This window comes from Erpetoichthys calabaricus, chromosome 14, assembly GCF_900747795.2.
Source record: "Erpetoichthys calabaricus chromosome 14, fErpCal1.3, whole genome shotgun sequence".
NCBI classification, from domain to species: domain Eukaryota; kingdom Metazoa; phylum Chordata; class Cladistia; order Polypteriformes; family Polypteridae; genus Erpetoichthys; species Erpetoichthys calabaricus.
The window spans coordinates 75,253,237-75,270,004 of record NC_041407.2 but is presented as its reverse complement, the minus strand read 5'-3'; the positions used below and the strand labels follow the sequence as shown (position 1 = coordinate 75,270,004).

The 16,768-nt window shown below is 39.8% G+C and overlaps 1 protein-coding gene across 2 annotated transcripts; it reads right to left on the bottom strand.

Annotated features, from left to right (window-relative positions):
• Positions 1-3,539: 3,539 nt before the first annotated feature.
• gpn2 (GPN-loop GTPase 2) lies at positions 3,540-14,996 on the bottom strand. Of its 2 annotated transcripts, none has more exons than XM_051919104.1 (6): positions 14,918-14,996; positions 12,842-13,287; positions 7,948-8,104; positions 7,660-7,820; positions 4,111-4,240; positions 3,540-3,933 (listed from the first exon to the last, which is right to left on the bottom strand). In XM_051919104.1, exons 2-6 carry the CDS (start codon positions 13,259-13,261, stop codon positions 3,860-3,862), a joined length of 942 nt encoding a protein of 313 aa, XP_051775064.1. In that variant the 5' UTR covers positions 13,262-13,287; positions 14,918-14,996; the 3' UTR covers positions 3,540-3,859. The 2 variants fall into 2 exon arrangements, with proteins under 2 accessions (XP_051775064.1, XP_051775065.1); XM_051919105.1 differs by lacking the exon at positions 14,918-14,996 and adding an exon at positions 14,850-14,871.
• Positions 14,997-16,768: the final 1,772 nt, after the last annotated feature.

Sequence of the window (16,768 nt, the reverse complement as noted above, 5' to 3'; positions counted from 1 at the left end):
CAGCTCAGCATGTGTGCCCATCTTGCCAGGTCCTAAAGCCAGACGTTCAGCAGCAGGCCGTGGCCATCTGACTCCAGGGCAAATAGCGCAGTGTGTTTGTGAGGGCTGAATGTAGACGGTGATGAGAGCAGTCCTTCCAGAAACAAATAAATATGTCTACTAATAAACTAAAGGTATACTAACTCTTTTAAAAAGAGGCAGAGCGTGAGCATCGTTTTTATCATTTCATGGTGGAGAAAATCAAAATGAATATTATAATTCAATTAGTCTAGAACAGAATGGAAAATTGCATTTATCATGTAAAGAACTGCAACATTTTTATTAATTAGCATTTATAAAAACAAACAAAAAGTTACCAGTATACTTTAGATCAGGGGTTGACAACTCTGGTCCTGGAGGAGCACCGTGGCTGCAGGTTTTCATTCTAACATTTTTTTAATGAGTGTCCTGTTTGTGCTGCTAATTAACTTCTTGTGAATTCATTTTAATTGAATTGCCTTTTTAAGATTTGCTCCCCTGAATTTCTTCATCGTTCCTCTGAATTGCTTCATTTTTTTCCTTAAATGGCACCCAAACAGAAATGAAATGTGAAGTGAGGGAGCCAACAGAAGACCAACTAATTCAGGGCCTCAGACTCCAACCAACTGCTTAATTAGGCACTGATTCTTCTTGTTAATTAAACTCGTTCTTTAATTCCATGGCTTGTTGCTGCTCACGTGGTGCAATAGTAGACATTTCCGAAATTGTTGATTTCCTCTTTCTAAGAGCCCTGTTAAAATGTTTTGGGTGACCTGAGCAGATCGACATTCCCGAGACCTTCACCTTTCTTTATTTTCAGATATTGTGTGATGGACACCAGTTGTTTTGGCTCATTTTGTATCTCATTATTGTTTGGCAGCTAATTAAGGAAAAAGAAACAATTAAGGGGCCTGAGTCTTCAAGAGCAAATCAATTAAAACCAATTCAAAGGAAGTTAATTAGCAGCAAAAACAGGTCACTCATTAAAAAAAGGGTTAGGGCTCATTTATACTTCATGCTCAGAACGCATACGCGCCCGAATCATGGCCACCACGCGTTCATCTGATGCGTCCTCTGACCAGGTCCTCAGAAATTAATGTGACATGTGCACGAGTTGCAGTACCAGCAAAAACTCGGGGGGGCGCAGTGTGCTAAAAGTTGGAATGTGACGTCAGAGTCTCTGTTTACTATCTACATGTGACAGAAAGCCACTTTACGGATCCTACGGGATCGATGTGCGCGCTTCGATGTTTGATGAATGGTTCAATGCAAAATGCCGACATACAGATGTATTCGTGGTGCTTTTATATTCAAGCGTCGCATATTCTTGATTGTAACGACACGATACATTTTAAAAATCTCACATACCGTCTTCTGTGCCGTATTTTTTTTCTGGGGCTTCCTCCTGACCTGACAGCAGCGGCAAACAGCAATAGATCACCACACAGAACACAGTAAATGTACGATATTCCAACTCTCTGCAAATTTAGAATCCTTAGATTTATACTTGATATCACTTTCATGATGAAATGCATATGAAGTATGTATGTTACATTTTTCAGCTAAATCATTAATTTCATTTAAATAATGAACACTGTTAATAATTACACACATGGGGGTGACACAGTGGCAGTGCGGTAGCGCTGCTGTCTCACAGGGAGTCACGTCGCTGGTATTTCCTATCTGGAGTTTACATGTTTTGCTGCTGGGTTTCCACAGGGGGCTCCGGTTTCCTTCCAAACATATGCAGATTTGGTGACACTAAAATGACGCCAGTGTATGTGAGTGCTTGTATTCTCCTTGAAATGAGCTGATGCCCCATTCAGGGATTGTTTTTGCCTCGTGCCCAATGCTTGCTGGAATGGACACATCCCTGGATTGATGGATTTAATCATTAAACATCCTTTTCAGAGATATTGTGGTAAGGTCATCGGAATTTAATGGGTGTTCCAGGCAATTCACAACACAGAGAAGCCGAACCTGTTCTCACCGTGATAATATCTCGCACTGCCACCTGGTGGATTCCTCCAAATTTACGTAAAGTACGTGCGCAAGTATAATCAGTACAACTCTTGTGTAGCAGGAGTGTCCCCTGGAGCATGCGTCGTGTGAAGTATAAACCCGGCCTTAGAATGAAAACCTATAGCTATGGTGGTCCTCCAGGAACGAGGATGGCGACCCCGACCTTAGACTGTTTGAAATCCCACCTTCCTCTGACACTCGGAATCCATGACAGTCCTCCTCCAACTCCAACTCCTGACTGACAGCCTTGTGGACTTAGCAGGAAGGGCAGCCAAGCACAATTTAGGTTTACATGCATTTATCTTACTTGAGTGTCAGTACACACCTTTATCACTAAACATTGTACAGTGGAACCTCGGTTTGCGAGCATAATTCATTCCGGAAACATGCTCGTAGTCCAAAACACTCGTATATCAAAGTGAATTTCCCCATAAGAAATAATGGAAACTCAGATGATTTGTTCCACAACCCAAAACTATTGATATAAAAATGATTAATACAAAATATAAAGTAAAAATACATAAAACAAATTAACTTGCACTTTACTTTGAAAAGAATCATGGCTTGTGTGAGTGAGTTACTAAACTCTTGTGGGATTCCACCCAATGGGACAACACGCGGAAGAGCGTCCCAAAGCAATCGCAGTCTCCCAGTGCTGTAGCAGTTCTCCGTAAAAGCGAATCCGAAAAGATCGCAGACATGCTATAAGCGCCTGCCGTCAATGGGTGATACAAGGAACATTATAAATGTGCAGGGCCCTGCCTGACTGCTCTGGTCTGTGTATAAATAACAGCGCTGTTGCTGTTTCAAGCTGAATAAAGCTTGTGTTGCTAAAGTACTGAGACTCAGCTTCGTGTTTTAGGGTGCAAGACGGGGACTCGCACGTCACAGCACACACGCACACGCGAGCACACACACATGCGCGCACACATAGTCACAATGCTAATGCTGTAGTAAACACTATACGCTCGTTGACTATATGAGTGAGGCACACCGACTCAGACGGAGAATAGGAGACAATTGCCCACAATCCCGCAGTGAGAGAGAGAGAAGAACCATCAGCTCAGTTGTGATCACATGACGCTCAGCAGAAAAACTACTCGTACTGCAAGACCTCGCTCGTTTATCAAGTGAAAATTTATTAAAAATTTTTGCTCGTCTTGCAAAACACTCGTAAACCAAGTTACTCGCAAACCGAGGTTCCACTGTACTTAATTTAACAAAAGCTCCTTTCACATATGCCGGTACTATATTAGGTGGACTGGAGTACCAAATCACCATTCAGGTTTGGTTCCTCCATTGCATCCAATGCTGCCAGTATAGACTTTACCCTTCAGAGAGACCCTAAGGTATAATACAGTATGTGGATTTAGAAAGTGAATGAGAGCTTCTTTTCTAATTTTGTTGTTACATTTTGCACATAGGAATGAATCTAGTCTATAACAAGGCCGACATAATGAAACCCTCCCAACAGTGGCAATAAAAAACTGCACTGTATGTTAGTAACAAAAATAGTTTTATTTTCAAGACAGCATTGAAAGCAAACAACGAGAATAACTGTTGATCTCACTTTCGTAAAACATAAAAGACAGGATGTAGGAATTAAAACTTCAGTCCTTATTTGTGTTTGTGTCAAATCGCACAGTTGATAGGGGGTATCAATCAAACGCCACTTACGATGAGCCTCAGAATAACGCCTTTCAGGTGGCTCACCTGATTAACGTGCTTCAGTTAAGATTATTTTGGTGCAACGTATACCTTTGAATGATCTCAGATCTCCATGGAAGTCTTCCTGTTACTTGAATAAGTTTCACTCCTTTCATAATTCCATCATTTCCTCCTTCAAAGTCATCACGTTAGGCTCCAGATATTTTTCCTGAACAGCCAGCGTCGTTGAAATTAAGTTAAAGAAAAAAAAACACATTTTCACAAGTAACACCTAAAGGGGGTGACATGTTAACAACTTGTGAAGTATGAAAATCTTTAGGCAATCTACAAAAATACAAATAGAAGAAGCGGCCCATTTCAAAACACTACTTCTATTAAAGCAAAACTGAAGCAAAGGATATGAGGAGAAGTGAAAGTCGGCTCCCACTGCGGCAGACATTAGTGTCTCCAGGCTCCTCTGTTCCATGTCACCAAAGCAGTACCCATTAGCCTTATCAATAGTTTTCATCATTTGAACCATACTTTCTTTGTCCTAAAAAGTGAATCAGATTATTTAAAGTATGAGCTCAAAAACAGCAACAAGAAAAAAATCCTCATTTTTTACAGTCCTCCAATTGCAACGCTGCTTGGATACATAAAAGAGACACGTAACGTGTTGGTTAATAAAGCAAAAGGCCACAAGCTCAAACCCCACTCAAGTGTGACATGGTGCAAATCAAACCTTCACGCTGAAGTTCCAACATTAAGGAACACGAAAGAGCATGATGAACATGTTCAGCACGTATTGGGGTCTTGGCGACAGCAGTAATTGGTTGATAATTATTTCCATTAAGAGCTCAACTACTTAATTAGTATAAATGAACATCCATCCCGTTTATTGATCCATTTTCTAATCCGCAACATGAACAAACAGATGAATTTCAAAATTATGGACACACTGGAATTATGCAGTGGTTGCTTCGTTAAATGCAATTTAAAGTGTAAGAGAACAGCTTCTTAAAATGTTACAGTTTCAATTATCTGAATTTCAGCTTCTTCGTTAAAATTAAAATTGTTAATGTTTACTACAAAAGATGTAACTAGCCATGACCAAAAGAGCACATAGTAACTTGAAGTGCCCATTCCTAGATCTTCTACACCAGTTGTTAATTCTCTTATAGGACCTCTAGCTCACAATTTCTTCTTCCACATGTTAGCCACAAACCTCTCACTTCTGGCTTTGTCACAACAACAGCAGGCCTCGGCCATTACAAAATCCCATATTGCTGCAGTAGCCATCCTGTTGCATGTCTTGACTTTGTCATTAGACGAGGGTGTTAACAAATCCTATAGAATTAGGAAGGTCCTCAGACAGGCAAAGCAGCCAGCCCAGAATGTGTTTAGTGGCAGGTATGAGATTACTCTGGTCAAAGGAAGTGTCAAGAACAAAGCGATCTTTTGTGATTTCTTTATTTCTATTTGTTCTGTGAAGAGCACTTAACATTGAAAATGACAGAGCAAAATGTGTGTGTGCTTCTCAACAGACAAAGTGATTTGTATCCATTTCTAGGATTTAAGGAAGGGGTCAAATATGTCTGAATTAAATCTTCATGGTTGTATATCGCTTTTCAACATGATATAGTCTTCATATATAAAAACATGTTAAATGAATTAATAACTACATTTAAAATTTCACACAAGTATACTAAAATGCTCGAGTACTTGAAGGGTAAAACATGCCAGCAAATAGTGGGCCCACAAAAGCAACAACAGCCACTGTGCCTCCGAGAACGTCTTCAGTTTAGCCTTGGCTGCTGGGATTCATTGTAATTCATTTCCTTTCTTTTAACTAAAGTCAGTTATTTTATGTAACTTTTTACTTAATTAAAAAGACACATTACTGGATTTAGTCCAAATTTGTGTGTGTGTATTTATTGGCAGGCATACAAGCCTAGGGGGTGCTTTTTAGGTTCAGACGATGAGAGACCCTGGGAAAAGAAAAAACGGCGTGACACAGATGTCAACTAATTTTCCCTCTTTGCCCTTAGAAAGAAGAAGCAGGAGGACACTGTGAAAGAACACCAATGTCACTTTTGGTCAGGATCACGTAGGTCCTGCCCCTTCCGGTTTAATTGCTATTTACCCAACCTCAACACAAGTCACTGCCATTTTATGAATGGAGTTTCCCCAAAAGCAAAACAGGTGAGGCCTCCAAAATTCAGCCAAGAAGCAGGTCAGGATCTTCACCATCCTGCCAAGTACAGGCTCACTAGTCCAGCTAGGCCTCAAACATTATTTACTGGCTTCAGCTGGAGCTGGCAAAATACTATAATATCATAACAAATACAGCAAAAGCCCCACAAGGGAGGAGGGTTACCATAAACCTCCAGTTTGGTCACAAAAAGGGCAAATAAAAAAAACTCTCTATTATATACAAAAATCCTTTTTCAGAGAGATACTTTCAAGTCCGTTGAGATGACACTTTGTGCCAAGAGATTTAACCAGGCCCGGGGCCAGAAATAAAAGACAAAGAGTAGATGACAAAGTAGAACAAAGAATTCAAAAACGTTGTGGCGAAACACATGCAGAGTAGGTTAGAGATAATGAAAGTACTGAAATTCGAAAGTCTCAAAAAAAATATAGTAAAGATTGCATTAGCGCAAACAAATGGAAATTATTACTCGGTGAAATAATGTAATACTGAAAAGAGATCGAATATATTGTTTGGATTTAAACTTTAAGTCAGAGACTTGTAGATCGTCTATTTTGTGTTGCCATCAGGGAAAAGTAGTGTTTCTTCCCAATGAAGAGGTGTATCCGCGAGAATTAAAAGATTTGTTGTTTGGTGAAAGTGAAATCCACATACGCGAGCGGCAGAGACGTGAAGTGGCTAGTGCATAGCGCACGCCGGGGGGTTGGCAAGCGAAGCGAGCAGGGGGTGAAACCCCCTAGTCTTTATAAATAAATTATTTGAGAAAATAGAAAAATACACCAAAATGCTCAAAAGAGCAAAAGAGGGTTGTCTTCACAGTAACGAGTTTCCACGAGCCTTTATAGGACACCCATAAAACATAAGGGACACGGCAGAACAAACATTCACACATAGAAACCAAATAATAAACAAAACTGATTAAAAAAATACATAATTAAACATATATAAACATAAACAACAACAATAACAAATTATAATAACCAATGACCAAAAAATAGATTTATACTTAAGCCAGGGCTTAAACATAATATGTAGGCCCACCTTCAAAAGAGGACGGACCTCAATACTCATAGACATTTTGTGAGGTCTGGAAAAGCCCATGAGACTTAATGTGACTGTATATGTGTGTATATATACACAATACATAATTATATACATAATTTGGGATTACAGGGGGCCGGAGCAGATCCTGGAAGACCTGGGCCAGGACCAGCACCATGAACAGAGCACCACTATATCACAGTGAATGCATGATGGCTTTATCAAATGTAGAAAATCCTGATAAGCTTTGCTAACTGGGTAAGTATTGCTTTGCTTTAAAAAAATGCACCTTCTTTTTTAAACAGGCATTCACTTTTCACACAACATTTACAGCAGGCTTAATTAGAAAATGACTACGACTGAAAAGCTAATGAAAACAACCCAAGAAGAACTGTGTTAATCAAGAACGCTGTTCAGTGAAAACATACAGAGCATCATAATAGCCAAGTGTGTGAGAGAGAGAGAAAAGAGAGGCAGAATTAAAAAGAGAAAGAATAAGGTTGAGGTTTCCCAGGACTACACCTGAAATAGACGGAAAAGACAAAACAAAATTGAAATGTTTAAAAATCAAAAACAAATTTAGCCACTTCAATTGCAAATTTGAATTGTGTGAATTTGTCTAAAAAATACTGAAGCTTTTTTAGTTTAGATAGTTAGATAGGCAAAATTGCACAACAGCGGACACTTTACTTTGAAGAGACTGATATGGAGGACCTTACCTGAACATTTAAAGGCACAAAAGACACTAAACTGTAATCTTCAATCAGTTCCACCAACTTCTCATTCAGGCACTTGAATTTTTTGAAAAATGGATCAGAAGTCAAGTGCTCCAGTAAATAGGACAAATCCAGTACTTCCGTATAAAAGTCTAGATTAAATGCTTTAAAAATAAAAATGAAATTACAAATTGGTATTGCAATTAACAATTACTTCCTTTAAGCAACTACTTCTTGTTACATGTACCACATTAACAATGTCAGCCATCTGTAAAGTCACATAAAGCATACCCAGCTTCCCATATTGTTCAATTAAGTCCATCTTGGAAAGAATGTTCACATGGGGGAGCTCAACATGCAGCATGGTGGATAAAGATGTACACAGCACTGAAATGAACTTGGCTGGGTCCGCACAGTAATGGGAATCCACTAAGTGGACAGCAGCGAGCTGAAGGGGACAAAAGAAAACAAGTTCAGTTTTAACTGGACTGTTGTGATGAAAGCGTGCATCTTTGTTGAGAAGTTTAAAGTCTGGGTTAAGAAGAGCTGACCCCTTGTCAGGACTCCAGCATGAAAACCTATAAACCGAATAAGGCACCAAATCATCAACACTGTTAGAAGTATTTATTTTAACCTTCACAACTTAGTACATTTAATAAAGAAAACCATCATATCCTAATTAGTAGTTCACCAATTCACTCATTCAAATCAATTTTATTTATATGTTCCACCAAAAAATTTTGATTATTGTACAAGTGTACTGTAGTAACTTCTCTAAGAAGGCACCTTTTGGTTTTGAAAAGCTACGCTCAACTGTGACTGAGGGGCGTGGAGCTTGGGAAAATATGAAAAAGTCATTGATTATTGCTGCACATTTGAAAAATGAATATTTAAAGTATATTATTTTAACACTAGAGCAATTCTACTATACTGTATGACTTCTGCAGTAAACTTCTGATCTATTAAGGATGAATTAAATAATGCTCCAGGCAACTACTGCAGTAATTACATGCACAAAACAGGTACTGTGGAAGATTATAATTAAACAACAAATTTTCTGTCTAACTTTAAAAAGGTGGTCACTGAAAAAAGGAAGCATGAAATACAGTACTTGTCAACGTATTCCATGTGTGACAGACAGCAGTAATTTGGAGACCTTCAAAACTAAAATCAGTGTTAGTTTGGAGAAATTAAGTGAATAGAATTGGTGGGCTTGCTAGGTTCTAATGCTCTGCTATTGTAATTTTTTACGCCATTTTTAGAATCCTGTTCACTCACTACAAAGATGCAAAACAAAAAATTTAAACCACGGTGGGTAATGTAATCGAGTAAAACATGGAATGTCTTCTTACTGTCTTTTCTTTGGTCCCACTGAATGCAAATACAAATACACAAAGAATCTCAGTGGTGTGTACTCAATATCTTTCTTAAAATAAATAAAAAATGTGTGCATTGCTCTACCACCCACATTCCAAAAATGTGTATGCCGACTCCTAATTTGCCAAGTATGTGCAAGGGTGAGAGTGAAGGCAAGTGTGCCCCATGACAGACTGGCATACCACCCAAGGCTGGTTCCTGCCTCGTGTCCAATACTGCTAGGACTTGCTCCAGTGCCCCCAGGGCCTTGAACCAGATTGACTGGATCTGATAATGGATGATGTCCATATGTGAATTTGTTGCTCGCTAACTCAGGTAGACTAGACGTGAACATGAAATTGATTAAAATAAATGAGTTTCAAAAAGTGTGTTCTCAGTGCTGATCTGTACGTCACGGTAGACATCTGTACAATGAAGTGCAACTGGTGCTTGTGAGACACACACCTGAGATAGTGGGAGCCTTGGAAACAAAAGATGGAAAGATCTCCTCTTTGTCTTCTCATAGGCAAAAACTTCAAAATGACCAGGAAGGGGCTGGGAAGTTGGCCGAGGTCTCCAGGGCTGTCACTGTGCTGGACTTTATTTTTTTGACTTTGTTATAACTGAAAGAGGACCTCCCCAAAGGTTTGTTCTCCTCCAAGTATGGTGTTGACTCGCGTTTACGTTTTTCTCTCCTCTGATGTCAACTGGCCATAGTTCAATAACTTAATTAATGGAAACGTCATGTGGGGGTCTATTTACGTTTATCCGTTTAAAATTGCTTAGTTTTATTGTGTGCTTAAACAAATCTGTACCTTCATGTGTGCATTATTATGGAAGACTATTTCAGACAAAACAAAATACACAAAAAAATAAATGCACTGTGAAATGTGACATATAAACACAACAACATGTAAGTATTAATAATTAAATGTTGCTTGAAATTTTTTTCCAATTTTTGTATGTATGCATTCACTTCTATAAGTGGCACTGCACACCATATTAAAAAAAACACAACGAAATGAGAATCCACCGGTCTATGTTGAGAGGTTTGGCTCTAGCAAGCCCAGTGTTTCGACTGGTGAACTGTTGGTACAGTGGACCTGCATTTTCAGTCATCAAGGGCCACATATACAGCGGACAGTTCAGATGCAGACTGCTGATAAATGTTTTGGTGCTTCTTGAATTAAGCAGCTGGTTTATCTAGTAATTCTGGGCAACTTCTTCTTGCACTTGTTTCCGCCACAGACGTGCACTTCATTGATGATTTGCAAATCAAAAAGCAGCACTTGGTGAAGCCCACCCTCTCAACTCTGACAGGTGGATGACACTTTCCATTTAACTGAGTACTTCACATTACACTCTGAGTCAATGAAATAAACAATTAAATAAGTACACCAATAAATAAGCAAACAAAGTATATTTCATGACACATTTAATTATTTATGCTCACATATCATTGTGTTTTTAACTTTTATGATCATGTTTCAGAAGGAAATTATTTACATATTAATTTGGCCCTCAATGTTCCTCCATACATTTCCTAATTAGTAATTTGTAGAACAGAAGTTGCATTTTACCTTTGAACATGTTACAGAGCTCGGAGCCTGAACTCTGTGAAGAGAGCTATTCACAAATAAAATGAAATCAACTGAATTGAACGTAGCCAACTGAAAATGAAGCAGTAGTCTGTAGAGCACTTCCAGCAACCCTCACCACAAATTCCTGAGATACGTCAGCCAGTGCTCTCTTATACTCTCCATTTTAGACAGGCATTTTCTGAGGATGCAGAGGGAATCAAAGGTTAAACTAATTTTTTTGGCCTTCTGGAAGAAAATCCATTGAGAGAAAGTGTAAATGTCACACAGAAAATAAGTATGTCTGGTATGAAATAAAGGTCCATGAAGCTGTGAAGCACTGAGCCAGTGTACTGCCCCCACAGTAAATCCAACAACGCAGTTAATGGAACAGTTTGTCAGGGTAAACATCTAACCAGGATTACAATAAAGAACAATGTGCATAAGTGCACTCAAAGTACCAAGCAGATCGTAATTATTTAGGATAGCACTGATTCAATCGTGAAGCCTGAGCTCATGTCCATATTCTTTGTAAAATTGTAATAATACTCGTTTATGAAATCAGAGCTCTACTGTTGGTATGTTTAATAAGTTTAGACAGGAACAATACTGATGACTGCTTTAAAAAGTCTGCTTGGCTGCTGTCAAAGCTTGATGAAGGCTGTTTGTGTAGCTAATTACAGCATTTTACTTTCAATTGGGCAGTCGAGATAACTTTGCACATATAAACACAAATTGTTGAGTGTGTGTACAGAGACCCAGGAAGTTGTATTTTTACCATTGATTTTGCTGTATTTCTTTAGCTTAATTCCTTGAAAGTAAGATAGACAGACAGACAGACAGACAGACAGACAGACAGACAGACATACATACATTATTAATCCCAAGGGGAAATTCACATACTCCAGCAGCAGCATACTGATAAAGAACAATATTAAATTAAAGAGTGATAACAATGCAAGTATACAGACATACAATATCTTTGTATAATGTTAACGGTTCCAAACCCCCCGGGTGGAACTGAAGAGTCACATAGTGTGGGGGAGGAACGATCTCCTCAGTCTGTTAGTGGAGCAGGACAGTGACAGCAGTCTGTCGCTGAAGCTGCTCCTCTGTCTGGAGATGATACTGTTCAGTGGATGCAGTGGATTCTCCATAATTGATAGGAGCCTGCTCAGCGCCTGTCACTCTGCCACAGATGTTAAACTGTCCAGATCCATGCCTACAATAGAGCCTGCCTACCTCACCAGTTTGTCCAGGCGTGAGGCGTCCCTCTTCTTTATGCTGCCTCCACAGCACACCACCGCGTAGAAGAGGGCGCTAAGGGTCCTAAAGATGATATCCAAGCTCCTCAAATGATAAAAACCAAATGAAGGGCTGTTCAGAGTGATTTTTATTTTTTTACCTACAATCTCATATTGACAGACATTCCACATTCTACGAGTGCAACATGAACCAGCAACCCTGGGGGGTTACAGTTCCACATGAGCCACAAAGCTTTCTAGGTATGCCAGTACTGCCACAATTTGGTTATGTTAATTACTGCCATTCATTTCTGCTTTCTTGTATACCTTAATCTGTGTGCTGATGTATGCAAACTATAAATGTAAATTTATGTAACCATTTTAAGCCTGTACTTTGTGTAGGGTGCTATCTTCTTGTATAATACGGCACCGTGGCTGTCCGTTTGTCTGTCCAGGATTTTAAATCACCTGTAGCTCACAAACCGATTGACCTGAAATTGGGTACACATGTACAACGTGACGTCTACTATCTGCTTTCGGGGTGATGACTGACCTCCATGGTCAAAGGTCAAGGTCAAAAATCAAATAACCTGTAGCCTGAAATTTGGTACACATATACTACGCTGAAACTCTGCACTACAGCTTTATATTAAAAGCAAAGAGTTTTGGAATTATTACTCTTTTTATTTTAATTTTATCGTAGAATCAACTCTCAGCAGCGTGCATGCAGTGTACCGTTACAGTCACCTGCAGCTCCCAAACCATTTCACCTTCTGACCTGAAATTTGGTACACATATATGGTCAACAGAGTACGCTCAAGTCAAGTGTATTCACTGCACGCGCCGTTACTGGCACTAGAATAAATTGAACTGAAACCGAAATAAAAGGCAATAAATGTGCACAGATTTCTTTGTTTGCTTACTCGCTTCAGCCTTCATGTACTTCTAAGATGAACAAAGTGTCTCTAGACAATCCCAAACTAGAACTCACATTAATAGCTTACTTACCCTGAAATTCCATTTCACCAGCTGAGCAAATATGTTCTTTACTGAACTGTGGTGCGTATAGAGCTCGACTTGTCCAGGGCAGTCAAAAAGAAAATAATGATCCTTGAATTTCTCCAGCTTCTCCTTTAGCCAATCAAAGTTTGCTTCCATGTACTCCATGCAGTATATGAGTCCACCATTAGGTCCCAACTTCAGATTATCCATTACATCATCAAGGGTCACCAATTCCGCAATATTGACCATACACTCGTAAGGAAGGGTGTCATTGGCTGGGTCAAGGTTCACGACAGCCACCTTGCGACCAAGCTTTGTTAGAAACTCCTGCATGCCAAGGCAGTAGGTGGTTTTACCCGATCCGGGGGGCCCGATGACCACCTGGCCAAACAGCACAGTAGGAGGCTTTGAGTCAATTTTCATCATTTTGACTGTACCAGTTATAACTTCTCCTAAAACGAGACCAATACATAGAAAGAAATTTAATATCCTGGCAGTAAAAAGTCACATAAATATACACTTCAGTCTACTGTGATAACTCATGAAGAGTTTCCTAAGGAAACGTAGCTGTATAAGTGTTCTCTGCATTAACATCTAAGAAAAAAATCCTTTTTAATCCAGAAAATTACTGTTATCTATCAATGTAGTGATATCTAAAAGCAGTTCTCTCAAGAGTTAGAAAAACAACACGTGTTTAAGCAGTTTGTGTAAATTGTGCAGTGTTATTCTTTTGCAACTTCCATCCGTCTCTTTGTGCCCCCTGATGTTCTCTGTCAGCTGCCTCTGGACACACTTAATGTCTTCCTTATCCTCTGGTCAAATCCCTTTTTGTAACTAAACTCTGCAAACTAAACAGTTTTAATTATTAGACATTTTCTTTGCCCCCATTCCATGGTGGGAAGTTCACCAGGAGTTGCAAAGGCTTTTACAAAACCCGAAAACCTGCAAGACGACAGACAGGCAGCTAGATTGACAGAACAAGGGAAAACCTGCTCCTCGATTTTTGTGTTGTTTTATTCCCCCTTTTTAGGTTTGTGTGTTAATTTTACCAACGTGTAAGCAGGTCTCAAAGAACTGAGCAGTCATGGACGCAAGAAAATGTCAAAAAGGAGAAAAGATTTAAGTTTGGTTCCCGCTTATCAAGTAGTAGTGGGGTGCTGTACCGTGTTAGCCGTTATGGATGCAATGGGAAGTCAAGCATAATGACACCTCTTATTGGCTAAATGAACCAATTACAATATGCAAGCTTTTGAGGTAGCTTAGGCCTCTTCTTCAGGAAAAATGTAATCAACCAATACAATACAATACAATACAATCAATCAATCAATCGGCATCCAAAGCTTGCATATTGTAACTGGTTCAGTTAGCCAATAAAAGGTGTCATGTTGCTTGACTTCTCATGGTCCTTATCAAAAAAAAAAAAACAACCAATTTTTTTTTTAAATGAACGCAAAACTTTGACAAAAATGATGAAACCCGTTTTCTTCATCTGTTTAACAACTGCAAAAGAAGGAGATACAATTTTGTTGGAGTTTCTTGAATGAAACACCACGGACAGAAACTGTTACGTGAAAACGAGCCGCCATTTCGGTGGTCTTCGATGGACTCAGCTGCTGAGCCACCGGACTCGCACATCAAGACTGTCAACAAGTCTTTAGTGATTTCTTGCTAATTATTCCTAATCCATAAGAGGTTTCATCACCTCGATCTGTTCACTATGTTGGCGCGTTGAAGGCAGGCGAACGATTATCGATTAAAAATAAATACAACCCTGAATTAGGAAATCGGGAGGTGATGTTTAACCGCACGTTTAACATCTGCTGCCACACTCGTTTTGTTGTTTTTTTAAAAAAAAATTTCTAGCTGGCAATTGTGTAAAGATCGGATTTATTTTTCTAAAATCGCGAAGGCGTGGATAATCAGTGTCGTTAGCGTATCGAGAAACAAAAGCGTTGGTAACGAGAATGAACTATTATTAATAACCGCGAACTGTATTTAGAACTAATACGTAAACTTTCAGACTGTTATTTTGCAAAGTGTTTTCTTTACACAAGAACGATTAAACGCTGCTTGAAAACTCACCATTTTTAAAACAGCTCGATGCGGACCTACAAGAACTGGACAGGCGTCCGTCACACAAACTGTTCCGGGTTAAACCGACGTTATTGGTTCCGTGGAGAAAAGGGGCCCGTGCGCGTTTATTATGCTGACAAGTCCGCTGAACTAATTGCGAGGTATACATAAATGAAGTGAACTGCGTGGTCATATATAACATAACTTACTTCCTGTAAGAAATACTCGCTATTTATGTATGTATGTATGTATGTATGTATGTATGTATGTATGTATGTATGTATGTATGTTAACCTGTTTAGTGCAAAACTGGAAAAGTTATTAGTTTTGCACTGCTTACTACAGTCATTCTGTATCTCAGTTCAGTTCATGTTGTTGAGAGTTACAGTGGCAATCACCTGAGCTGGGCATGTGTTATGGAGGCGCCTACCATGTGGCCTGTGTCTGGATCCCAATGCCCTAGTGCAGTGACAGGGACACAGTGTTGAAAAAAACTGCCACCGTCCTTCAGACGAAACATCAAATCAAGGTCCTCGCACTATGAGGGCATGAAAGATCCCTAGACATCTTCCAAATTGAGTAGGGTATACACAGAGCTGATTAATCAATTAGCTGTTTACATTATTCAAGGTGGATGGTAGTCCAGACCACCAATGGGGGAGACACCCCCTTGGCCCACAAAATCGAACAGTACAGAATGAGCGTTATGGAAACCGAGGGGGCGCTGTTTATGCAATTTAGGGGGTTGGGTGGTGGAGTACAAAGGTCCACAGCACCCTGTCCGAGCTATGGACACTGAGGGGAGCTGTTTTGGTAAGTCAAGAGACGTGCAGTCCAGGCACCGAGTTGTACCATACATGGAGCTCCATATGGTCTTCAACCAGCACTGGATGTACCCTATTGTCCTGGCTAAATTACCCACAACAGCCTGGTCTTTCTTGCCCCTAATCATCCCGTGACCCATATTGGCTAACTAGTGTTTCTCCACTTCAGCAACTAGTAGTTAATATGTGGTGAGTGTACTGGTGCAGAAATGGCCACCACTGCATCATCCATGTAGATGCTGCACATTGATGGTGGTCGAAGTGCCATACCCACTAATGGTCTGTGTACACTCGTGGCACAAAAATTTTGAGAATGACACAAGTATTGGTGTTCAGTGTTTTTAGATCTTTTTGTCAGATGTTTCCATAGTATATTGAAGTATAATTATGAGCATTTCATAAGTTTCAAAGGCTTTTATTGACAATTACATGAAGTTTATGTAAAGAGTCAATATTTGCAGTGTTGGCCCGTCTTTTTCAAGACGTTCTGCAATTCACCCTGGCATGCTCTCAATAAACATCTGGGACAAATCCTGACTGATGGCAGCCCATTCTTGTATAATCAATACTTGGAATTTGTCAGAATTTGTGGGTTTTTGTTTATCCACCTGTCTGCTGAGGATTGACCACAAGTTCTCAATGGGATTAAAGTCTGTGGAGTCTCCTGGCCATAGACCCAGAATTTCAATGTTTTGTTGCCCGAGCCACTTAGGTATCACTTTTGCCTTATGGCCCGGTGCTCCATCCTGTGGGAAAAAAAGCATTGCTGGTCACCAAACTCTTCTTGGATGGTTAGGAGAAGTTGCTCTTGGAGGATATTTTGGTACCATTCTTTATTCATGGCTCGGGATCGGGGGGCACCACCAGTGCAAAGCTTGCTCAGAAATGGCAGCAGGCAGGTGCGTGAGCATCTGCACGCACAGTGAGGCAGCGATTTTTGGTGGATGGCTTGGTATCAAAGAGGGCAGCAAAGAAACCCCTTCTCTCCAAGAAAAACATCAGGGACAGACTGATATTCTTCAAAAGGTACAGGGAT